At 42.4% G+C, this 26,267-nt stretch overlaps 1 protein-coding gene across 1 annotated transcript in view; it reads left to right on the top strand.

Annotated features, from left to right (window-relative positions):
* Positions 1-26,267, top strand: part of SH3GL2 (SH3 domain containing GRB2 like 2, endophilin A1) — a 629,532-nt gene that overhangs the window by 561,935 nt on the left and 41,330 nt on the right. The window contains exon 6 of the mRNA XM_069239475.1: positions 19,298-19,456. Coding sequence (XP_069095576.1) covers positions 19,298-19,456 — 159 coding nt within the window. The remainder of the gene's footprint in view (positions 1-19,297; positions 19,457-26,267) is intronic.

Genomic DNA, 26,267 nt, shown 5'->3' with positions numbered 1-26,267 from the left:
TGGGTCATCTTATCGGAGCAGAGGTCATATATCATCGCCCTCATTCTTGATGGTAAGTAATGATTCTGTTTCTCGCACTTGATCACTGTCACGCTTAGCTTTTTGCATCGTACCTGGTTGTCACTGCCTTTAGCTTCTCGCTTGTATCAACAATGGCTCTGTGTTATTGCGCACCACAACCTTTCTTCTTTTGGCCTCGCCATTGGATTCTGGTGGGCTTTTTGAATTGTCTCCACCACAGGGTCTTCCACTTCCTCGAGTGCGGTTAGAGAGCTGGAGCTTTGATCCCATACGCACCAAATCTGAGCTGCTTCTGTTTGAGATGATCACATGTGGAACACACGAGCAGTCTCCTGGGCTGTTGCAAACACTCAGGAAGAGTAGCCTTGTTTCTCTGGCTTCTTGTCACCATTTGTAGTGTCTTTTCGCCAGCCCAGGAGCATACAAAGACCACGCCTCACACATTGCTCTTGAGTAGATGGCTTTATTACTCAGCATACAATCACACACTAAATCACTGATTATGTCATATCTGTCAAGAACCACACCTTAACACCTCCCAGCAGTTTATGCAATCTCTCTTCTGAATCCACCCAGAACTGCAAGGGTCCTAGTGCACCTAGTCTCACAACACTGCACTATGTTATCATGATTGTTTTTTTAGAATATAGCATGATTAATACTGGCCTCAGTATTACAGGACTTTGAGGTTGGTCACTGATTTCATCCAGGTTGGTGTGACCTGAAACTGCTTTACACAACTGAAGACTTTTCCCTTGTGAACTAAAAGGGTAATCAGTTCTGTATTGCCTGTGACGTATTTCAAGGCAGTCATTGACACAGAACATTTGGTGGGGCTCTAATAATAAATTGCATTGTTTTGTATTGTTTGACGATTAGATAAGTGCTTTTGTTCAAACATTTTAAGTAACACATATGGCTTCTGCAGAAGTTGGAGTGGTTTATGGAGGGCTGGGGGAGTCTTCAGGATTGTCTGATGGCCTCTCAGATTACAGTATTTTTTTCCCAAGAATGTCTGTAAGTTCTTGCACAATTGTTGATTTACTAAAGGGCATTTTGTTGTGAAAAACAGAGAATATTTTTCATAGTGTCCAATTTCTTCTATGAAGCACTATAATATTTTGTCCATGTATTTTACATAGTTTTCTAGACATATAGTTCCCATCAGTGGTATTTACTTTCCTTGTTTATTACCATCCTTTTAAAGTTGGTGATTGTTAAGGTACATCACTTGCTTTCTTCTATCTTTCTGAACAGTGCAATGGAATGTCTCATCTTGTGATGCAAGGCTTCAAGCCAACCTCTCGGCTTTGAGAGTAATTGTGATTGTCAGCTTTATTGTCTGTCTACAATGGGTACATGTTGTGAGTACTGGCATTTTAGTGAAGCACACAACATGTCTGTAAGACAGAAAGTGATATATCAGGGGTCTAACTATAGATTATGTTGTTATGCAAGGTTGGTTGTGTTAATATTGTGTGTGAAGTTGAGGTTCATTGTGTGCTCTGTTTTGTGGAAAAGTCCTTCTTCTAGACAATTGATTAAGGCCAAGATTGAATTCTGTTGGCCATTGTACTGTGATGTGTAGCTTTTCAATCCTAAGACTTCAGTACAGTTCATTACTGGAAAGTCTATAACTTACTACTAACAATGCATTACATACTAACAATGCCTTGTGGACTCAGTAGAGAGAAATGGAGCAAAGATCAGCATAAGTATTTGAAAAGAATAAACATGTTTATGTCTGCTGAATCCTGTTCTGTTTTACACACTTTCTCCCTCTCTACAGATAATGGGCAACTTGGCTGTTGCAGGCCATACATTTCCCTCTTTGTCCAAACATGAATACACTGTTGTCTGTCACAGTTCATCTGAATATTTGTTTGCATCTCACGAAGTTTAATTCTATGAATACTTTCTTCCAAATAATGTTTCTCATGTTAAAGTCTGTTCACAACAATTCCATTACTCCTTATATATTTAATTCAAAGCTTATATCAAAACATTTGTACTCATATTAAACAGTCATCCTTAATGCAGCAGAACTACCAAGAATAAAAATAAATTTGAGTTATTGAATTATTTTTGTACAGCTATTTAGGCCACACAAGGCAACCATTTAATTTGGCTTATTCCACTTTCTCTCTGACATGCACTCCACAGCCTTGGCTCCTTTCATGAATATGCTTCCTTTTACATGTGGGACCTCAACACAATCCATTTCACTGCCTTAGCAAAGCTCATTTCATGACAACTACAAGTAAAACTAGACGTGGTGTGACCCAAAGGCCAGAGCTGTAGGCTTTGGGCCTGGAGAAACAGGCGCAAATCCTGGTTTGAGCTCAACATCCTGTGATTCTGGGCTAATCACTTAGGCCCTCATTCCGACATTGGCCGGCGGCGGTCGCCGCCGGCAGGTCGGGGGCCGCCAGAATACCGTTCCGCGGTCGAAAGACCGCGGCGGTGATTCTGACTTTCCCGCTGGGCTGGCGGGCGGCCGCCTTCAGGCCGCCCGCCAGCCCAGCGGGAAAGAGGCTTCCACGATGAAGCCGGCTCGGAATCGAGCCGGCGGAGTGGAAGCTGTGCGACGGGTGCAGTTGCACCCGTCGCGTATTTCACTGTCTGCGAAGCAGACAGTGAAATACATTTAGGGGCCCTCTTACGGGGGCCCCTGCAGTGCCCATGCCAGTGGCATGGGCACTGCAGGGGCCCCCAGGGGCCCCGCGACCCCCCCTACCGCCATCCGGTTCCCGGCGGGAGAACCGCCGGGAACTGGATGGCGGTAGGGGGGGTCGGAATCCCCTCGGCGGCGCAGCTAGCTGCGCCGCCTTGGAGGATTCCTATGGGCGGCGGTACACTGGCGGGAGACCGCCAGTGTTGCCGGTCCGACCGCGGCTTTACCGCCGCGGTCGGAATGCCCATTGGAGCACCGCCAGCCTGTCGGCGGTGCTCCCGCGGTCCTCCACCCTGGCGGGTTGAAACCGCCAGGGTCGGAATGAGGGCCTTAATCTCCCTGTGCCTAAAAAATAATCTGATGTTTAATGTGGTCTTGTGCTCATGTAAAGTGCTCTAATGCCCTCGGCCCAAGTTTGTGATTTATTGAAAAAGATAAATCTTGTAACCACACAGATTGTCACCACTAACACATTAACATACATAGCCTAATCATGCACAACACCTGGATGGAGAAATCCTCCAAGCTCTCTCCTGATTCGGTTGCTCTAATGTTTCACACAAACACCCGCAATAAAACTGGAGACTATTTCCTGTGCTCAGAACGTCTTAGAGAGACCAGCCTGGTCACTGTTGGTTAGAATCTCAGTTACAGTACTTTTTCCAGTTCAACAGTTTCCCTCTCCCTCTTAACCCAATCAAGGGACTTAGGGCCTGATTTAGATATTGGCAGTTACTCCATCACACCGCTGACGTGTATCTTGTCCGCTGAAATCTAAATCCCATAGGACATAATAGGATTTAGATGCCAGTGGGCAGGCTATCCGTCGCCATTGTGACGGAATAACCCCTCTGCCAATATCTAAATACGGCCCTTAGTCTTTAAGTCCTATTTACCCACGTTATTGATTGACCCTGGTACTTGGAAACAATGTCTCAAACCAATTTTCCCAAGTGTGTCACTGATATATTTTAGCCAGGGGATTTTATCAGCTCCCTTTAAGGCCAGACAATGCTGAATAATCATCCTATTCAAAGAGGCCACTGCTTTACTCCACGCTGAACGCCACAAGATTAAAGGAGCCAAATGTATCTTGTCTTCCAGATAAGTAAAACCTAATTGTTCATGACAAATGAAGTGAGTACAACTTGATGGAACCATTAATATCCATCTTAAACAATTATTTTCTATAGTTTGAAGAAATTTCATGTCTGACTATCCCCATAAACTAGCCCTGTAGGTTACACCAATGACACATTTAGCATTATATAAGATGGCTATAACACTCAATGGTTTAGAACCTATGTTTGTCATGAATCTAAACACGGCTTCTACATTTCTTTCAAATGCCATACTATTTGCCATCATCAATGAATTCTGATTATTATGGCTGTTGAGCAAAAGCCCCAAATAGGAAAAGCTCTCTGTGTTAGGCATATTTTTTCCTTTAAGAAAATGAGGCCCTACCAATTTCTTGGCTCCCCCTACCACCAATTTAAAGGATTTCCCTTGATTTACACTCAACCCCAACTCTTGCAGGTAGTCAACAAAGTGCGTAAGCAATGACTGCAAGGCATTGCCTGTCTGGGCCATCAAAACTGTGTCATCCGCATAAAGCAAAATCAACAGTTGTCGGGCCCTACCTGAGGTTGATCATGTGCTTTCCCTCCAAGAAAATCCCTATATATTTAATATATAAGGAAAATAAAAATGGGGACAGAATGGAACTCTGCTGCACCCCTTTTTCTACATTAAAATTCTCTGTACACTCCCCCACCTGCCAAATCTAACACCGGCTGTAATTTCTGAGTATAATTGCCCTACAAATAGTCTAATATGTGTCACAACCCGCATATTAGTACAAAGGTCCCAAAGTTTGTTGTGAATCACACTATCAAAGGCACAAGATAAGTCCACAAATGCCAAGTATAATGAGCCTTTTTTGACAAGTTGTGCTTGCTAACTAGGAGATAAAGGCTCAGGCCTTGTTCGACAGTACCTACTTCCTTCCTAAACCCACACTGGGTGTCACAAATAATGTTCTTTTCTTCAGCCCATACCTCTAACCTAGACAGTAGGATCCTGCCCATCGCCTTGAGGGTGGAGTCCAGCATCTACTGACTTACATTTTGGCAGATCCCATCTCTCCATCCTCTTCCACAGTCCCCTGTTGTCTAGCTCCACTTACACACAGCCCTCTACCACTTTATCTCAGTGTCTTGGCTATTTCTTCCCCATCACCCAATGATTCTGTCTCATCGGTTAAGCACTCTGCTTTTTATTTGTATATGAAAGACTCTGAAACGTTAAAGTTGAATACACCCAATCGGAAGGACCACCAGCCTTGATACATACGTTTTCATTGGCTGTCTCTATCTTCTTTATATGTTGTTCAAACATTTTGAACTGTAAATCAAAAACATCTCGTTGCGGATAATCTCAGTGGAGTATTGAGCTTGGAATCCTACTGGTTTATTTGTTTATGTCTTGGATGTTCATTTTATTTGTATGGCTTTATAAACGTTTCGGGGGAAATCAAAATACTATGCACACTCAGGGTGAACATCAACCAGTGCTGGATTTCCTATCAACTGTTAAGGAGCCAGAGGAGGTCCCTGGATCCTCTATTACATTTGGGATAGATGGGGTGTAAACTTGCATAGTTGGAGCATATGCATACATCAATATTGATTTTCGTAAGTTGCGTAGGCTTTACAGGGTACAAAAAATTAAAGCAGGCAGTTTAACACCACTGGAAATGCAGGTAGTTTAGCACCACTGAGGTAGAAAACTGCTCTCGTGGTTCTCAGGGCAGGCATGGACTGCTATTGTTTGGCTGCAATCTCCTGGCCCATGCTATAAGCCCTCATCCCACAGGAAAAGTCCTAAATCCTAACCCTGACTCATCTTTTGCTTCCTATCACATCACCCTTTCTGTGCCTTGCCATTTGTCCGACCACCTGCGAACTGTCCGCCAACATCCTAAGGCTGTTACATGCTGTGTACCCCACTGCCCCTACCTGAGCAAGGAGGAGTTTCAGCCTCAGGGTTTCCCTCATAAAGGACATCGTGCATGTGGAACATCCTGCTCCAGGAAATCCAGAGTTGGAAAATGGGAGTTCAACTTCACAATAAATGAGAAAATCTTTACCAGCCTTCAATAAGATTTTTTTCAGATATATAAGTGAATGAACGCTTCTCCCTGTGCTCTTCTGATTCAGGTTGTGGCTAAAATGCTGAACATCCAAGATATGGTCAAGCTGAACCATGTACACATTAGAAACAACTGATCATCTGGTGGTGTTGGGCCTCCAGCATGCATGCCCAGCCATCACTGGGAACCATAACTTCTGAGAGGACTGGAAGAATCAAAGCACATGTTTGGCCTCGGTAACAAGTGAAGAGAAGTTCCGCTCTGAAATGTATTAATGTGGTTTCTATGCCCAATCACTGACGTATTCCAACTGAAGAACAATTAGCAAGTTTTTAGTCTTAGATAAATTCGTAAGTTAAATTATCAACACTCTATTCAAAGCCTTCGAGATGCAGACTAGCCTGCAATATGGCAGTATTGATTGTTCACAAGATATATGTTTGGTCTTAAAGGGGATCTCAATGGTGTAAGTGAGGTACCATTAGGGTGGTTTTGAAGGGAGCAAGAGAAGTTAGACTTTAATTTGTGTCCTGTGTTGCAGAAGTTACTTGTTGATGATCTTGGATTCAAGAATCAGTGTCATATTGACGTAGGAGGTCTGGCCAATCCATTTCACTGTAACCAGGAACAGCAGAAGTGGAGGGTAAGGGAACATGTTCTCTTATAGAGGTGTTCTAATAACTAATTACGGTTAGTGGATTTCACTTTTTCATTGAATGTGCAGTATCAATGATTTTGGCATGGAGGAAAGTCTTGTTTGCCTTACTCCAAGCAGCCTTGCAAGTGTATGGTGCAGAAAATGATAGTTGGTATTTGATTTGTTTTCTTTTAAGGGCTCTAGCCTTTTTATCTCATATTGTGTAACTGGTGAGGTATGCATGGCATTCGTCTGTGCTGATTAGGTACATTTGTTTAACCGTGAGATGGGTCAGTTGGTGGACAGCGGTGAATAATTTACTTTCCAGCTCTGTTAGGATTTCAGCGTGATGTACAATAGGAGATCTGTGCGTGTGTGTGTTTAGAAGTTAGAAATAGACAACTGCACTGTGGAGTTGACATTTGCTTACTTGCTATTCATAGTCCGTATGTGTGTTGGCAGACACAAAACCATTGCATAATAGAATTGCATCTCTACTTTTTCTTTTAAAGGAAGCAGATTGACAGGCGGTCTGCTCTGAATTTTGAAAAAGCTCATTGTTGCAGGTGTAAAGACCAGATATCACCTAACAAAATACAGAATCTTTCTTTATAATCATTTAGAATTACATATATTGATGTTTTTTCCACTGCTAGCATTGAGGGCTTCCTGCCTGCTAAAACTGCTGCTAAAGTACTGTACAAATAACACACTTGAAATGATGGGCGATGTGAGCGAATCATAACAAATGAAAAGATAGATTTTGGTATGACCAGCCTGAAATCATATTGTAGAGTGTATTCCCTATTATTATCTTTAAAAAAGCAGAGACAGGGAATGCATTTTATCCCTTAAAATAATCTCTCAATATGATTTTGAGCACTGCTTTTGCTGATTGATTTTCGCAAACTACTTTATAAAAGAACACAAGAGAAGCGTCATTTCGGGATACCCAGGAGGTGCACAGATAGGCTTTTGCTACCTCTGGTGTCGGGACTCAAGACGAAAACAGGAGTAAGATACATAAGCAGAGAAGTAAGACTTTGTGCAGTTTCTGCTTCACCTTTACAGCCAGTTTCTGGGCAGCACATTTCAGGTGCTTCTACCGGAACTACCACAGCTGTTCACCTTCCCTTATTGGCTACCCATGACCTGTTAATAACCAACCGAACTTTTCCTTCCCTTGCCCACCCAATCATCATTCATGCGGTTATAAAGACTACTGGTATTTTGCTTCATCACAAACCTCAGCAGTGAAATTAAGAGCTGCAAGACTTAGACTTTGCCTGAAACTAGTTCTACACAGATTATGAGCCCACGGGACATTCCTATAACATTTTCAGTTAGCCAGTGATGCAGATTACTAGATTCCTATACAAGACCCCATACTTCTTGGTATGTTCCTCACTCATAGCTACTGGGGATCTGCATCAGCAGCGATCTAAGTATTCTGTGTTTCAGTTGGAGTCTCAATATTTCATCATTCTTGTAGTAATTGTGACATTTCCTGCTCTACTTTGGGTTCGATGAACTGCTCGTACATGCATGGTTTCCCCCACATCTCTTGGCCATTACTTAAACCTGCATCCTACTCCCAATAAATGAGGTGTGGGGGCCTGCTTCAAAGGGCAAAGTCAATACCTGAAAACGTCTTGCCTCAGCTGAAAAACGGACGATTTTCCTTTTGCTTCCAGCTTATCTCATCATAATGGCACCATCCATCACACCTCTTCCTTTTATTGTGAAAATGTGTCTTCTACACACATCTGTAAACCATTCTCTCCATAAGGCGTCTCTTCTTATACTATGTGTTATGATTTGCACACCTTCAAGTCAGGTATGTGTGTTGCACCTGTTTTCTTGTTGGGTTTTTCTCAGGATAGTCCCTGTATCCCCAAATGTGCTAGGCTTTTCTCTTTCTCTTACCATGGCAACAGACATGCATAACTAAAATATTGCCTTTTGAGTCATTCCCTGCACAATTCTTTTGCCACGTGCCACCTTGTCACCTTCATATACATATTGCTCAGCAATGGCAGCCTAAGTCTTTTCTGATATGGACCATTGCAGTCACATACTGCAGCACCCACCTGCTTTTCTAGTTGTGGTAGCTACTCAATTATGTATTCTTCTTTCTGACCTGTACCATCCCTAGGCAGTGATCTAGATTTGGGCATCCCACAGAGCCATCCTCCTTTCTTTAGGGACTCCTTATTTCTGGTGATAATTGGGGACACCAGTCTCTGTTATATTTAAACAAGGGCAGTCGGGACCTTGCTCTGTGGGAAATTATTGACATTACCCACCTTCAGTCCGTTTCTGACCCTTCCTTTTTCCATGTCACCCCCTCCCTTTTGGACTACCTTTGTAATCAGTTTCTTGACATTTGCTTCTCACTTTCTCCTGTCCTGGTTAAGTGTAACCAGGTGCCCTGTCATGTCCCTGAGTCTGCAACTGTTGTCTTCACTACTGGAGGGATGTCCAGCCCTGGATCTCGTTGAGAGGTCTGGAGGAACGCCTTACCATGACCCTGTTCCTTCTCTAGGCTCACTTTCTTCTGTAACTTTTGCTCAAAGCGGTGCTAATCTTGTTCCTTCTCCTTATTTTTCTCTGCATCATTTCTCTACAGTTTGTTCTTTCTGTCCTTCAAATGTAGGTTATGCTTTTCTTAGGATATATGTTAAGCTTTACAATTATTCTGCTTCAGTTCCATGATTCAACGTGTTTGTCCAGCCTGTATGTATGACTGCCCTGGTTTTCCTAGCATTAATCCTTGTTGGGTGATACTCTCAAGATGGCCATCTGGTTGTCTGTCCGACCTATCTTGAGAATAGGTGTCTGAGGAGTGCTCAGTTGCTGTATAATCTTTTCATTTGTGTGCAGTTTATTATGGTTTTGAGCTCTGGCTATATCGCATTTGCCCTTTCCTTGTCTGGGTGGACCCAGGAGCGGAACTGTAACCTATTATAGGAATAACCAGAATGTTTCCGTGCTACCAATCATTGTACATGTGAGTGGATCAACTGAGAGATCACTTTGCCCCTCCACGACTCAGCGGTCTGAGTAATATCCATGAGGTCCTTTCTTTGCACTTATTAAAGTCTTGACTGGCCAGCATTTCTCTTTTAGGAAGGACCTGAAAGAATAGTAATCTCTGTTCTGTCAAGGATTAAAACAAATTGCAGTTCTATCATCCTCCCATTTGTTCTTTCTTCTGGATTTGTTGGAGAATAGATCTTTGCCGAAGCGTAAATCTACTTCCAAATGTGTCTATTCATCTACACCTTATTCTTAGACACTTGTTCAAATTCTTGACTTCAAGGAGCTCACTGAGGCTTGTATTGAAAAGCATTTCAATTTCTAATCTATCTGTCTATGAGGTCAGTACACCTGGCAGCTGTACCAAATTGCCAAAGCATGTTCAGAAAATGTTGCCCCTCCTCCACAGCACTGCTATGAGATAATATTTATGTAAAAATAATGTGATACATAAATACTGCTGCAAAAATGTTGTGCTTTTACTAAATATTGAGATTATATGGGTAAGTATAGATATTTAGAAATAACTAACTTAAAAAAATGTATATATGTATGTTATAAATATTATAAAAATGAAGGTTATACATGTCAAAATATACAATATATTTACTAAAATTGGATTAAAATAATTATATAGTAAACAATGTATGATGAACACCTATTATTTGAAAAATAAACATACTAATAATAGCTAAACTATTTTTTTAAATTCCAGAAATTTACAATATAAATGTATACAAACAACTTGAAAGTAAATACAATTATACAATATAATTATTAAATAATTAACAATACATTTTTAAAAGCACATGATTAAAAAAACAGTACTCCAAAAACTTTTAAATAAAATACAAGTAATAGATTATAAGTGTAAATTAAAATATATTAAAAACAAACACAATAAAATAAAAATTGAAGTAAAAAAGATAACCATAATTCAAATAAACTAATAAAGCATAGATATATCTGAACAAAAATTCGAAATAAATTCAAACAATTAATTTCCATTGAAGTAGAAATTAAACCAATAACATAAATTACACAAAATTACCATTCCAATTCGTACCAAAAAAGTAAAAATTTTTAAATGTGGAGCTATAAAACAAACGACTCCCACTTAATTAGGATAAAGATGGGGGTGGGCCCAGAGACCTACCTTTTGGAGGTTAAAAATGTATGGGAAAGGACCCTGATAATTTGATTCCATTTGGGGGTAATTAGAAACAATTTGTGTTTCCCGGTAGGGCAGTTTGACCAAATTCCATAAAATTGTGTCCATGTGCTGGTGTATCCCCACAGACCTTAATTCATTTTATTATGTTTTGTGAGTTTTATGCACCTTTTAGGAAGCGCTACCTAGTCCCCTTCTTGAGGGACAGGGGTTTTGTGCAATACCGCCCAGCTTTTATTTGGTTGGGTATGACTTCTGATGCGTTGGTGTGGCAAGGGATTGGCTCCTTTTTGAAGGGACCTATAATATGGTGGAATAGTGTTAGTGTTTTTATAAATTTTTACTTTTTTATGGATCCATCAATTTAGTACTGTAATTTTGAATGTAATTGTCTTTTTAATTGTTTTTTTGAAAATAATTGGGGGCTATGAGGTTTGAGAGATATGTGATGTGTTGTTTATTTATATGTTTTTATGGTTGAAAATGTTCTAACCGAATAAATTTATTTAATTGATTGATTGATTGATTGACTCCCACTTCAACCTAGAAAAGAGTGGAGAAGGTGATCCACTTTAAAAGCAAAAACTGTACTATTCCCATGCCAATCCAAGCAACAGTAGGGAAAGGGTCAGATTTATTTTTCCCACTCCAGTCTAAGCGTCACTTAAGAAAGCATTAGGCTTTGGAGTGGTCACATTTATTATCCCATTCCAACCTAAGCAACTTAATTCAAAGTACTAGACTTTGGAGACGTCATATTCACTATTCCCGCTCTAACCTAAGCCACAGTAGGGAAAGGTTTGGACTTTGGAGGGATTCGATTTTGTATTCCCACACCAATATATATAAGCATTAATGAACAACTGGTCAGATTATGTTAGGGATTTTCAATGTAGCCTGTTCCAACAACCCTGGTCCACCGAGGAGGTTTTTTGCAGTGGCTATTCTTGCTTTTTGACCACTGTAGTGCCTTCACTGGCTGGCCATGCATGGGAGGGCTTACAACCTGGTGTAAATCAATCTTGAGCTGTAGTATTAAATTCTTATAATCCAGTTCCAACCTGATTCTGGCCTTCTATTTGGTGTGGGATAATACATTTGATTTGCTTATTATAAACTTTTATAATATTTTTTCCTTCGCTTCTATCGCCAAAATGTGCCCACATTTTTGAGTTTCTTTATCGAGTTATTGATGGTCATCAGTTGGGGAGTAAGGGGTTAAATGTGATACTTGCTGGGGATTTAAGCACCATGCTAGGCAGTGAGGCTACCATTTATCATGCCAGGCCGTTTAAGGGAGGTGTGCAAGGATACATCACTCGGGGGCAAGACAGCCAGAGATGTTGTTTATCACCTTCCATTTCTAATTTTGAGTTGTCCAAGTTTATGGAGCTCTCAGGTGTGTCCTACAATAATATTCCAACTTATATTTCTAGTGTTCGCCAATGGGTGATCGAATATACTTTTGTTTCTCGACAACTTGAACCCTGGGTCATTGGTAGAGTTACTTAGCATAGTGTGTTTAGTGACCACAATCTGCTTTACATTAAGGTGGCAACCACTACAGAGAAACAGGCAGTGTTGGAGGGTGGCAGTGGTGTTCTAGGGTTAACAGATAAAGGCAGAAGGATAGTGTGGAGGGGATAAACACGGCTAGGATTCTATCTAAATTATGTGTAGCCCACCTGCAATATATTGATTGTTATTTACCATCCAGCTTGGACCCCCCTGCTGTCTGCTGAGGCGTCTGGCTAATTTGGTCGAGTTATTAGAGATCTCCTACTGAAACCAATCAGGTGGTAGTGTTCTATTCCTTGTTTGATGGCAGCTGTAGAAGAGCATGTGCCCAACTTCATCTGAACCCAGAGATCTCTTACTATTCTAGGTTTAAGAATCAATCAATCAATCAGAGAAATTTGTAGAGCGTGCTACTCACCCGTGAGGGTCTCAAGGCGCTGGGGGGGGGGTGAACTGGGGGGAAGGAGGGGAGGTGGGCCAGAGAGGGTCACTGGTCGAACAGCCAAGTCTTGAGGTTCTTTCTGAAGACCAGTAGGTCTTTGGTTTTGCGAAGGTTGGTGGGGATGGAGTTCCGGGTTTTGGGGGAGAGGTAGGAGAAAGACCTGCCTCCTATGGTGGTGTGCTGGATGCGGGGGACTGTGGCTAGGGCGAGGTCGGCTGATCGGAGGTTGCGTTTGGGAGTGTGGAAGTTTACTCTTTCATTGAGGTAGGTTGGGCTGGTGTTGTGGAGGGATTTGTGTGCGTGGATGAGGATCTTGAATGTGATTCTCTTGTCTATGGGGAGCCAGTGTAGGGATCTGAGGTGTGGTGAGATTTGTTCGTGTCGGGGGAGGCCAAGGACGAGGCGCGCTGCTGTGTTCTGGATTCTTTGGAGTTTGCGTTTGAGTTTGAGTGTGGTGCTGGCGTAGAGGGCGTTGCCGTAGTCCAGTCTGCTGCTGATGAGTGCTTGTGTGACTGTCTTTCTGGTCTCTGGGGGGATCCATTTGAAGGATTTTTTTATGGTGCGAGTGTGTGGAAGCAGGAGGAGGTTAGAGCGTTGATTTGCTGTGTCATGGAGAGGGCGGGGTCGAGGATGATGCCGAGGTTGCGTGCGTGGGTCGCTGGAGTGGGTGCGGGGCCTAGGGCGGTGGGCCACAAGGAGGCGTCCCATGTGCTTTTGTTGGGGCTGAAGATGATGACTTCGGTTTTGTTTGAGTTGATCCTGAGATGGTTAGTGGTCATCCAGTTGGCGGTGTCTAGGAGAGCATCGTGTAGGTTGGTTTTGGCGGTGGTGGGGTTGCGGGTGAGGGAGAGGATGAGTTGGGTGTCATCTGCATATGAGAGGATGGTGATTCCGTGTGCTCGGAGAATGTTGGCTAGGGGGATCATGTAGATGTTGAAGAGTGTGGGGCTGAGAGAGGACCCTTGGGGGACTCCGCAGGTGATCTTGGTAGTGTTGGAGTGGAAGGGCGGGAGGCGGACTCTCTGGGTTCGGTCGGTGAGGAAGAAGGAGAGCCAGTCTAAGGCTTTGTGGCGGATTCCTATGTTGTGGAGGCGTGTGCGGAGTGTGTGGTGGCAGACGGTGTCAAAAGCTGCGGAGAGGTCTAGGAGGATGAGTGCGACGGTCTCGCCTTTGGTCCTGATGTCGTCAGTGCATGCAATGAGGGCGGTTTCTGTGCTGTGGTTCTTGCGGAACCCAGATTGTGAGGGGTCAAGGTTGTTGGTTTCTTCGAGGAAGTGGGATAGGCGAGTGTTGACTAATTTCTCTGCAACCTTGGTGGGGAACGGGAGGAGGGAGATGGGGCGGTAGTTGGAGAGGATCTCCGGGACGGATTTTTTTTTTTTTAGGAGAGTGGTAATTTCTGCGTGCTTCCAGGGGTCTGGGTAGGTGGTGGAGTCAAAAGAGGAGTTGATTATGTTGTAGAGTATGGGGGCGATGGTAGGGCTAGCTTTGTTGTAGATGCGGTGTGGACAGGGGTCAGAGGGGGAACCGGAGTGGATGGAGTTCATGTTTTTTTCGGTTTCTTCGTGTGTGGTAGGGGTCCATGTGGATAGTGTGGTGGGGGAGTCTTGAGGGGGGTTGAGTTGGGTGGGAGAGGGGTATGTGTGGTGGGTGTGTGTGATGTGAAGCTGTTGTGGATGTCCAGGATTTTGTGGAGGAAGTGGTTGGAAAGGGCGTCACATAGGGGCTGTGTGTGTGTGGGGTCTATGTTGCTGGCTTTGGGTTTGGCAAGTTCGTTGATGATGGTGAAGAATGAGTATAAGCTATCCCTGAAGCATAGGAAATTAGTAGGCCAGCGCTCCAGAACGGTGCCTGGGCCAATTTAGTTAACGCCTGCAAGAAGAAAACCACTGAATGTTTTTGGCAAACTGCTAATTATATCAGGTGGAGGAAAGAGGGTCAAATCACACTAGATGCAAATACTAGCCGGGAACAATAGATCAGTGACTTTAGCATGATTTAGAACTCTGGAGGGGTTAGTAATGTTTCCCTTTCTGTGACTTTTCCATTGAAACGGTTGGCTTAACATATGAGTTAGGAGTATGTGGGTATTAAAAAGTTAGAAGTCTCCAGTCAGAAGATAACAGAGTTTGTAGAAGATTACTCAGCCTTCCTTTAAATTCCCCTTCTTATTTTCTGCCTGAGGAATCGGGGTTTGAGCATGCTGAGAATCCGATAAATCTTCCCCTGTTGCAGCTGTGGTGCTCTGTCTGGAGTAATCCTTTGGCTAAGCTTAACAGAGAAATTATTGGTTATCCTCTCCTAGTGGGTATCTTATCCCTTGCCTTTGCTTCATTAGGACGGCATGTATTTCCCTGAGTAAACCATCTCTGTTTTTTTAATCCGATGGGGTTAACATAAGATGAAAGGGTATGGGTAAAAAATTGTTCCTGGCTTTAAGAGAAAGGGAGTCTTTAGAGTTTACTACAACTCAGGTTAAGGATTATATTTTGATTCAAACTAATCTTGTGGTATGTTATACCTGGCATCCTTGGCGTTTGTTTCCCCTGTCTTTTTGCCTCTGCTCCCTGTGTTTTTGACTGTGTGCTGGACTTTGTTTTTGCTGTTTTTTAGTACTCTGGACACTTTACAACTACTGATTAGTGCTAAAGTGCAAGTGCTCCCTGTATAAATTGTGATTATGACTGGTTAGCCAATACTGACTGGCATATTTGATTTACTAGTAAGTCCCTAGTAAAGTGTAGTAGAGGTGCCCAGGGCCTGTAAATCAAAAGCTACTAGTGGGCCTGCAGCACTGATTGTGCCACCCACATTACTAGCCCTGTAGCCATGTCTCAGAACTGCCACTGCAGTGGCTGTGTGTGCAGTTTTGCACTGCCAGTTCGACCTGGCAAGTGTACCCCCTTGCCAGGCCCAACCCTTCCTTCCCTTTTACTACATATAGGTCACTCCTAAGGTATGTTCTAGGTAGCCCCATGGGCAGGGTGTGGTGTATTTAAAAGGTATGACATGTACAGGTGTGTTTACATTGCTGGCAGAGAAATATTGCCAAATTTGGTTTTCACTATGGCAAGGCTTATCTCTCTGACAGGTGGGCCAGGGGAGGCTCCTCCATTAGACAGGAGTGTCGCTCCCCCCTCCCCCACCAGCAGCGGCAGCTGCAAAACCTTTACAAGAAAACGATAATTAACTCTGTTTATTATTGTTTTCTTGTAAAGGGGCAGGGACACGGAGGTGACGAGCAGTGAGGGGGAGGGCATAGCACTCCCCCTCAGTGTGCATGTATGTTTGGCTGGCCGTCTCGGGCCGGCCAAACACACATGCACAGTAGGCTCTCTCCAGCCCAGCAACACTGTTACCGGGCTGGACAGAGCATGCACAGGCTCCTAGTCTGCCGGTAAGCACCCTGGCTGGGCACTCCCAGCCAATTCTAACGCTGCTCTGAGCAGCAATAGGATTGGCTGCAGGTCAAGCTGGGAGCCTGTGCCTGCAGCAGAGAAGCATATGGATCGGTGCATCAGTGGCCATTGAGGTAAATGTTTTTTTTTTATTAACTTAATTTCATTTTTATTCTCCCCCTGCATTTTGCCCCGCCCCTTCCGCGTGCTCAGAGCCGTGACTGATGTGGACTGCCTTTAAATATCTTTTAAGTGCAGTTTCCCATTGGGAGCAGATAGCAATATGGATTTTAAGGTCCCTGAATCACAATTTAAAAATACATCTTTTGGTAGAGTTGGTTTTTAGATTGTTTGAAAATGCCACTTTTAGAAAGTGGGCATTCTCTTGCTTAACCATTCTGTGCCTGTGCCTTCCTGTGCAATCCACGTCTGGGTCAGACTGACAGTTGGGCTGTTTATGAATTTCCTTACCTGGGCTCTCTTGCTGAGACCCTTACCTTGCCAAGTGGTGCTACATCCAGTCACTGGGCCCTTGAAAGTAGAAGCTGGTGAACCCAAGGTGAAAATCCACGCACTAGAGCCGAGTTGCAGAAAAATTTACGCAGTGCCTGCACCGCGGCAGAAAAATTGAATCGCCGGTCAAAACTTGCAACATCACAGCACCGACCCGAGGCGGCTTGTCCGGAAATCGACACATCTCTTCCCTGCGAAAAAAGAATCAATGCATTGTTTGCCCAGCGGAGAAAGAATCAACACACGGCCTCACTTGTGAATAAGGAGTCGATGCATTGCTTGCTTTTCCAATGCACGCTCGCCCCTGCGGCTTTATTTTTGATGCATACCAGGTATTTTGTGCTAAAACAACGTATCAATTGATTTATATGGATTAAGACTCATTTTACTTTACAAATTCGTATCTTTGCTTGTGTATGTTGGATTTTTGTCGTTTTGATCCTGTTAAAATATAGCTGGTGAATATTGATAAATGATAAATATTGGCTATTTTTCCAAACTGGTGTGGAGTCCTTCTGTGGTGTTTTCACTGTGTTACTGTGGGTCTTGGTACAAATACTTTACACATTACTGCTGAGATAAGCCTAACTGCTTGTGGCAAGCTACCAAGGTGGTGAGCAGGGGATATCTTAGGTGTGTATCTCCCTTACCCTGGCAAGAATGAGGGTCCTGCTTGGACAGAGTGCAAACTGACTGCCAACCAGAGGCCCCATTTCTAAACAGGGTAGAACCTTATTTAGATTTTCTATCACATTCTTTGAGGCAATATTTTTCAAACAATATTAACATTGTGCACCAGCAAAGGTTGCAGTGCTAGAAACACACACAAAGTAGCAGTTTTATGATCAGCAAGTACCAATGACAATTACCTCATTCATGGACCTAATATCTGCATTTCATTGAATATTGCATCTCTTTGAAAAATACAACTTGGTGTTTTTTACAGAAGTAGGAGAAAGTTGGGTATGAGAGGCAAACGAAACCTTTTGGAAAGACACAATGAAAGAGACTATAAAACCACTTTTGTGGTGACTTATTTCAATGTAAGCCATGGGGCCATATTTATGAAGCATTTTTGTGGTCACAAACTCCCCATTCTGTCTTTAGAAGGGTTGTGTTTAGGACTTCCCTTAAAACTGTATTGCAGGTAAATGCAATTTTGTTTTGCAACTGAATTCCTGTCACAAAACAAGATTTCACCACCTCCTCAAAGGAAATGGCAAACGGTTTGCAAATGGAAAGAGGACCCAAGGGATTGACTACTCCTAAAAAATGTTAGTTTAACTTTTCAATTTATTTAAATGTACTCCCTCTTCCTTCAAGGATATTAAGTTGCATTTAAAAAAAGTTGACTGTCTTGAACAGCAATCACAGACATAGTGGTCTTCTGACCTCAACAGGCCACAATATCTGTGATGGCTGTGATTCATAATGGGTTGCATTTTCCAACCTACCTCATTAATTTTTATGAGGCTGGTCGAATTGCGACAGACTACAAATTGAGTTGTGTAAACGGACCTATAGGTACATAGGTCGGTTAGCAAAAAAAAAATGGAGTCTGTAAATAATGGTGCATAGTTTAAGACCCCCTTTTTAGTGAATTTATTCTTAGTACATCTGGTCCGAAAACAATTAGGAAAGGAAGAGACCTGCTGTTGGTTTTTCGAAATGGGTACTGTTTTCTAAATGTGTGGCTTGCTTGTATCTCAAGAGAAGGTGAATGCTACTTGTACTCAAAGGAAAAACTATTTAGTAATTTCGTTTTGTGGCATTGGAGCCTAGTCGCTAAGGGGTCCCACAAAGCTTTCATGACTAAATCTAATCTAATTGTGTTACTTAAAGCCAAAGTTCAAATGTGTGCTTTAATGACTGCTGAGAAATACTTCATTTATGCATTCTATTTGAAGAGTTTTCATTTAGATGAAGTATAGCTACTCGCAGCTATTTCAGGCTCCTTGCACACTTGGCTCAGTACTTATAGGAAACGGATGACGCTAAGTTGTGCTGAACCTTTTGGTCTCTCCATCACAGCTTACGTATGTGTATACGTACACCAGTGTAACAGCTTCAAACCTTTGCTTAGTCGGTTTCTAATCCCAATTTGTTTTTACTTTCAATGCAAGACAGCATCTTCATCCTTGCAGCACACACGATGCATACTGCACATAATGAACGATTGTGCACACCATTTCATTGAGTGTAAAATGGATCACAGACTTTGCTGAACCTCTGTTTTATTTCTCACCCATCTCCCCATTGTGAATAATGGTGCTCTCAATTGTTTTCGGTTTGTCCTTAACTCGTGACTTTTTCAATATACAAGGCATTGCAAATGTCTAGGGTATTTCTGTGGCTTTAAAATAACTGGCATGCCTGTTTGTCTATGAATGTGACGCAGTTATAGTTTAATTCATATCTAGAGATTCTCCCACTGGCCCAAATTCGTTTTCACTAAACAAACCTTGTACCCATCTTTCAGTCGTACCAGGCATTATTTGAACCACTTGCAGGCAAACAAGGCTAGGCACCTCAATCCTGAAAGAACACCTGAAACACTACTTATCCCAAGGTTCATCTCCCATTTGTGGCTTTTCTTCTGAGGAAGGGAGCTGGGCTCACTGTAAAACACTGGTGGGTTTGCTGAATATTAGCAATGCATATTGACAATGTTAGGACAGAATACCAGAATGGGTTGCTATTTAAACTGTAAAATAAAAATTTATCTTCCAGCATCATATCAAGAAGATGGAGGGCCGGCGTCTAGACTTTGATTACAAGAAAAAAAGGCACGGCAAGGTGGCAGATGAGGAGATCCGGCAAGCCCTAGAAAAGTTTGATGAATCCAAAGAAATTGCCGAGTCAAGCATGTTCAACCTCTTGCAGATGGATGTAAGGACATTTCATTTTTTGTCAATTATAAGTTCATACATACTATCATCAGTTGGAGTTTCTTATTGTTTAGAGAGTTGTTACAACAAAACATGGACTGGGTTGACTCTAAATTTCCCCTGCTTTTCATATCTTGAAGAGATGCCAGTCTTCATCCCTATGTTAACAAACTCCACCACTATAAGCGTTGGATATCATTTGTGGAAATGTTGATGAGGGAAAAGGCTTCCAAATGGTTTTGAGCCGTGGTGCAAGGTAGAAAGCAAAGTGCTCCTCATCTTCACAGCTGAGCGTGTTGGGAGCTTATTCTGTTTTTTTATGAGAATAGACGTTGGTCACAAGACCGCCAGCCTTGCAGTGGCGGTCGGACCGCCGCGGCTGTGGCGGTCCACCTTTCACATAACAAGTTTGGCGGGCAGACACACCAACAGACCTCCGAGGGAATCCATGATTCTGATGGAGTGAAGGCGGTCCTGGTTGTAATCAGCAAGAGCGACCCTGAACTCAGCGCTGCCCTATTGATTACAACCTTATTCTCCACCAGCCTTTTCATGGGGGTTTCCCCATCATGAAACAGCTTGCAGAGAACAATTGCTGGGGCCACAGGTGGCCCCCAGCACTGCCTGTGCCCATGACATGGGGTAGTGCAGGGGTCCCCCTGCCTAGCACTGTCGGAATAGTGCGCATTCCGAGGGTGATGGTCAGCCCCCTCCGTGCTACAAGATAGCACTCATCTCCTTTAAGAGAGCCGAGTGCAATCCCGTAGCACTGTTCCCACCAATCAGACCAGTGGGAACGCTTTGTTTCAAGGTCTCCACTGGTCACCCAGGTCAGGCTGGCAGAAACCTTGTAATAGGGCGGGGAGTGCCACTGCCGTGGCAGTGGTGTCCTCTCCGTGAGTTTGGCAGTCCTCCGTTTGGACTGTCAAACTCGTAATGAGTCCCTTTGTGATTTATAAAGACTAGTGTAACCCCAATGTGACAGTGGCAGTGTTTAGTAGGCTTTACCCAAGAAATAAGTGATGCATTTAAAGATTCTTCTAGCTAGGAATTTAAATATTCTTAAACAAACTTTTGAAGTAAATTCTCTCCTAGCTAACTTGGTGCCTAAGCTAGAGGCAAAAAGTTATGAAATTGAGTCATTCAGTGGAAATGTCAAGTTCAGCAACATATATACACAATTTCTAGTACGGGGTGTTATTTACATTGCTTGAGAATGCCAAACAAGTGACATTTGTAATAGGAAGAGCCACTGAGATTATCTGGCATACTGCTGCACAATCTATACTGTAATATTTATTTTGTCATTTTAACACAGATAACATTAACTGTCTAGACAAATGTGTCACTTCATTAATACCATTTTAAAACTTTAATACAGCAATCAACAACTTAAAGGTGACCAGTTATGCTTAGTAAATAGTCTGTCAATGTGTGGCACCACACATGGCGCTTGTTTTCTAGGCACTTTGGACCCGTTTGTGTTGTAAAGATTTTTTTGTTGAACTTTACCAAGTGTGCACCTGATGATGTGTTATGTGACAAGTGTGCTAAACCTACAATGAATGAGGAAAGCACCGGTTCCACAGAATATCAGTGGCTCTGCCAATAGGTAATCGTGATGCATACAGAAACCACATTCACTGTACAAATAGAACAAACTGAGTAGTATGAATACTATCCACAGGGATGGACTGACCTATAGGGCAATGTGTCAGTGCCATAAGGGCCGGTCTGACAGGTCGATGTGTAGGCTGTTAGTGTGCCTTTAATATGGTCTGGTGGGCCTATTTCTTCTCTGGTATTACCACAATCATTCACTGCAGCAAGCACAAATCTATGCAGTCGCCCATATCTTGCAAAACATATATGCAGCTTATCTTTACAAGTTCAAAACTGCCCTGATTTAAAATTGTGGGCCAACTTTTTGCTCTCTGGTTCACTAATTTAGAGATCACTTATTTTGGTGTCTGGGCCTATTTTCTGTCCCAGTCCGACCCTGACTATCCATTTCACAATTAACACCTGTGAGGTGAATATATACGGATACACATTTTAGTTCACTGGTACCTACGTTTTGGAGAATATGTGATCTGACTTACAAAAGCCTCTGTCCTGACCATTCCCAAATAAAATCAGAAATTAGTTTTTCTGTCCTTTTACAACATAAACAATGTTCCTATAAAGTATGGGGCATATTTACAACAAATTGGCGTGGGGCAGCACTATAAGTATCTCTTCTTTACTGCCCTACGCCAATTTGAAACAGTAGAAATGCACTGTATTTACAAGATACAGTGCATTTCTGTTCTTTCCCCCAGCACTAGCGCACAATTTGCTGCCTATGGCCAACTCAGGCACTCTTGCACAATGGTGCAAGGATGTCTGCGTTGCATGCAGGATTGTTTTTGTGCAGGAAGGGACACTTTCCTGCACAAAAACAATCGATGGAGGCGTTTTCCTCTTTCTACATTTTAATGAAGGAAATCCTGAGTAGCAAATATTTTTCACAAACAGGCACGACCTAGCTGCACAGAATGAGTCTGACAGTACAGAGAGGGAAGCTGTGCAGTGAAGGATTATTATGAATGTGCACAATATTGATTTGTTTTAGTACAACTAAAACGTTTCCCTTACTTATCCACAGAGAGTGTGACCTTCTAGCAGTACCTCTCAGTCGGTCAAACAAGCGTTGAGAATACGTGCTCATCCAATCCTTGGCCCCTCTCCAGAGAGCTCACAGTCAACCACTGACAAAGCCAATAGTACAGGCTGGTTTTAGGTGTATGTCAGTTCTTCTGTTATTATATCTCGTTAATAATACACAGTTCAGAGAGAAACAGAAATGTCGCTCGGGTCAGGTGGCACAGTATGGAAATCACATAAATTTAGTTAGGGGCCTAAGACATGGCTATATCTACATAAGGCATGTCCTTTTTGAGACTTCCCATTTTTGTCATCCCACTTAAAGCCCTGACAACACACATATATACTTCATGGTTATGTGAGGCAAGTAATGAAGACTGGACGTGAAGCGCGTAATACTGAAATCAAATACCTGCAAAACACAGAACTCAAAAACGTACTTGGTTACTAGGTTGGCATGGAAATGTTATCTCTCTCACAGAGTTACTGCAGCTGTAAGATCTTCTGAAGAGCTCCGTTTCTTTTTAGGCGTTTTATGTTCCTTTCGTAACATTACCACTTTCAGATTAGTGGAACTGGATGGTGAAACATGTGTCTCCAGCAAATAGTATGATGGCCATGTTAGGACTGAACACAGAGACTGATAGAAAAGCAGGGGGTTTTGTGGTTAGTCTATGTGCCTGTTAGCAACTACTTCTTGTGCCACACTTCCACCATCCACCAATGCACTACAGGCCTCCTGGCATCACCCTACCACTCCTTCACCATCATAAAACGAGAACTAAGCACAGCTGTCTCACTCTTCCACTGCATTACCACTAGACAATGCAGCAATTTTACCCCCACCACAGCACTGTCAAACACCACTGCAGTGCATTGCAATATCCTTTCCCTGCACAGTGCTAATGCTACCAATCCCCTCACCATAACCCCATCATCTCTTTACCCTCCATCACCCATAACTGATGTATTACATTCAGTGCTTCACTACTATGGCCCAGCACCATATTAGCACCTTCAGTGCCACGCTGTTACCTCCAGCCATGAAACACTCATGTCTACACTACAAGCTCTGCCACTTCATACCACCACACTGTCATCCACTCTATTTCAAGCCCACCAAAATTCCTTCAAACTACCAGCCTCACTTTATCTCTACTCTCCTGTGACTACAATTACCAGCACCACCACAGAGCAGCCTCCTACCTCAGCATTACCCAGCCACTACCATCACTGCACAGCTGAACCACCACCAGACTACAACCCTCACCATAAAATACCGTATCACCTCACATGACCAGAGTTCTTCCCCCAGTCTTCAACTACCATCTGACCTCTTCACTGTCAGCGTAAAGCAATGAACTAAAACTCCAATTGCCAGATTACTTTGTCAGAAGGACTCCATCATTTTCGTCCCACGCGTTCAGTGAATATATCAGTGCATTCTGGAGGTTGTATTACTGGGTCACTTCAATTCATATATTTGAATTAACCCCTCTCAAAATGAAGATTTGTCAAAGGAAAGCCCATCGCTGGAAATACAGGGCCTTGCTCGTTCACAGAGGTAAATGTACATGTGACTGAGTCTGCATGTGTAAATTTACTCTTACATGTTTGAGTAATGTCAGTATGTTTGGCTATTCACCATTTAAGAGTCTAAAGTTTCTCAAAAATATAGACTTACGTGTCCTAACCCTCCTGAAACAGGGGGTGGGACTAAAACAAATGTCACTTATGTCCGTAAATTAACCACTTGTGATAATTTAACAACTTTATTTGAGGTTCACTACACTTGGCGGAGATTTCTTCAATCGGGGCAGAGATTTCTATATGGTACAGTGTAGGGAAATTTTTAAAAGTTAAAATTTTAGAGAAAATATTTAACTATTTTAAGTTATATGTTGCTGATTTTATATATGTATTTTTTTATGTGCAATATGAATGATACAGCACTATTAACTACATGTTAAATTGAAGAATGTAATTAATATATTCATTGAATTGAAAGAAAAACAAAAGTAAATTTATTATATCTATTAATAATGCAGTAAAGGGTTTTAAACATGCATGGAAATAATTTAAATAACGTTTATTATTTTTTTAAGTTATATTTATTTCTAAGTTGAAAAAAGGGTAATTAACACATATTTAAATTAAAAATCTATAATTCTTATTTTCTTTTTTTTTTAACATTAAAATAAATATTTATATGTATAAATTAAAAAAGTTTCACTACCACTATTATTTTCTCCTAGAGTGTGTTGTACCTTTGAGTTGCCAATTACTCCAGCTCTAAGATGGAGTACATCATTTGCACTTTTTTTTTTTACTTTTGGCTGTAGTGACTATAGAGGTGCAGTTTGTGAATTGTAATGGATTTGCTCTTTTGTGAATGGGTGCATGTGTCTCCCTAAACCGCTCCTTATTTCTCCCAAAACCTCTCCTCTTTACTTGTGAGTATTTCCTACCCAGCCACTCCTCCCTATCCCTCCCACACTTACTACTAAAACATATACCTATGTGTGTGGAGAGCTCTGCTGTAGGAAAGGAGCCCTCTGCGTATAAAAGATATTAGAGGCGGAGGCCTCTGCACCGTGGCAATAGCATTTTTTAGTATGTTAGTAGTGCAATTATAATACCACCAAATGCACTACAAAATGCAGTTTGTGAACAGATCCCACGGAGTTGCCTGGCATCTTTGGTTATTACCACACTGCTACTATGCACCATTCTACTACTAACCACAGCATGGCACTTCCATCTCAGGTCGACACTGCCACCTCTCTCCACCCACCACAAGTACATCACTGCTGTTCCCAGGACTTCATGCCACTACCCAGAAATGTACTACTGCTGCTTTAAGGACTGCCTACACACCCCACAGTATGGTACCATGACCCCACAGCACTGCACTACGATCTCACTTCTGCATTGACTCCCAGCACCAGTTTCCACTACTACTCCAATATTACTGAACTACCAACAAAGAGCTCCAAGCTACCACCTACAGTCCCGTAAAGCCATTTCTCAGCACCACACATTCAGCCTGCTACTACACCTACCATCACTGCATTACCATCTGATGGAAAGCCATTACCACTCACCTGCACTCTACCACCGAATTATCATGGCACAGCACCACATTGCTACCCACCACTACCACAAAACAATCCACATCACCCACAACATTGTACTAGCACCACCACACTACTACACTATTGCTTGTCAATTCAACCTCTGAGCACTGCGTGACAACAAACCATCAGAACCTCCATATCACCTCAGGTTTATTATACTGCATCACCCTGACACGCCACAACAAGAGTCATTCACAACTTATTTGCTTTTAACAAAAAAACGTTTTCACTATAAATGGACATGCAATATTAGCTTTGTCAGTGTTTGTTTTGTATTGCCCAGCCAACGGTAGTAGGTGAATGTATTTAGAATGGGTTATTCTTTAGGCATTCTTTTGCACATATAAATATCAAATGCCAATGTCATATATTTCTGGGTTCTAATTACCACCAAATAATGAATTAAGAAAAAATAAATTAGACCCCAGATTGCGTCCTTCTAGGGCATTGGTTTTCAAGCTTTTTAATACTGCCTGTTCCCCCCCCCCCCCCCCCCCCCCCAACCACCCAACTGGGGGAAAAAAAAATCATCGGGCCCCCCTCAGAATTTTTCACAATCATTCTACTAAGTTGGCAATGTTTAAATATGTATAGACTTAATTAAATGTTGCAGTTAAGTTCTGTTACCTTTTTAAAAATGCAATAAATGTTTATCTGCTTAAAAAAGTACTGTTGTCTGCATAATGCTTTTTTGGCCAATGCCTGGCGCCCCTCCTGGGATATCTTGAGGACCCCCTAGTGGGGCTCGCCCCCCAGTTTGAAGACCCCTGTTCTAGAGATATAGGAGTTCAAGCCACAAAACAACATGTGGCTAAAAAAGTTTCATCTGCTCTCACAGCCCAATTTTTACCTGCAAGCTAAGACTGTATAGTTCATATTTGTACCTTTTTCCTATTTGTATTAAATTGGTTTGTAGAGGATCATGTAGTACATAAAAACATTTGCTCTTACTGTGTTTACACGGTAGTAAATGATACATGATGATGTGAGTAGAGCGGAGTGGCTCTTTATGATTACAAATGATTGCCA

This window comes from Pleurodeles waltl, chromosome 1_2 (genome assembly GCF_031143425.1).
Source record: "Pleurodeles waltl isolate 20211129_DDA chromosome 1_2, aPleWal1.hap1.20221129, whole genome shotgun sequence".
In the NCBI taxonomy this organism is placed as follows: Eukaryota; Metazoa; Chordata; class Amphibia; order Caudata; family Salamandridae; genus Pleurodeles; species Pleurodeles waltl.
Note: the sequence above shows the minus strand (reverse complement) of the source record. Positions and strands in the feature narration are given on the sequence as shown.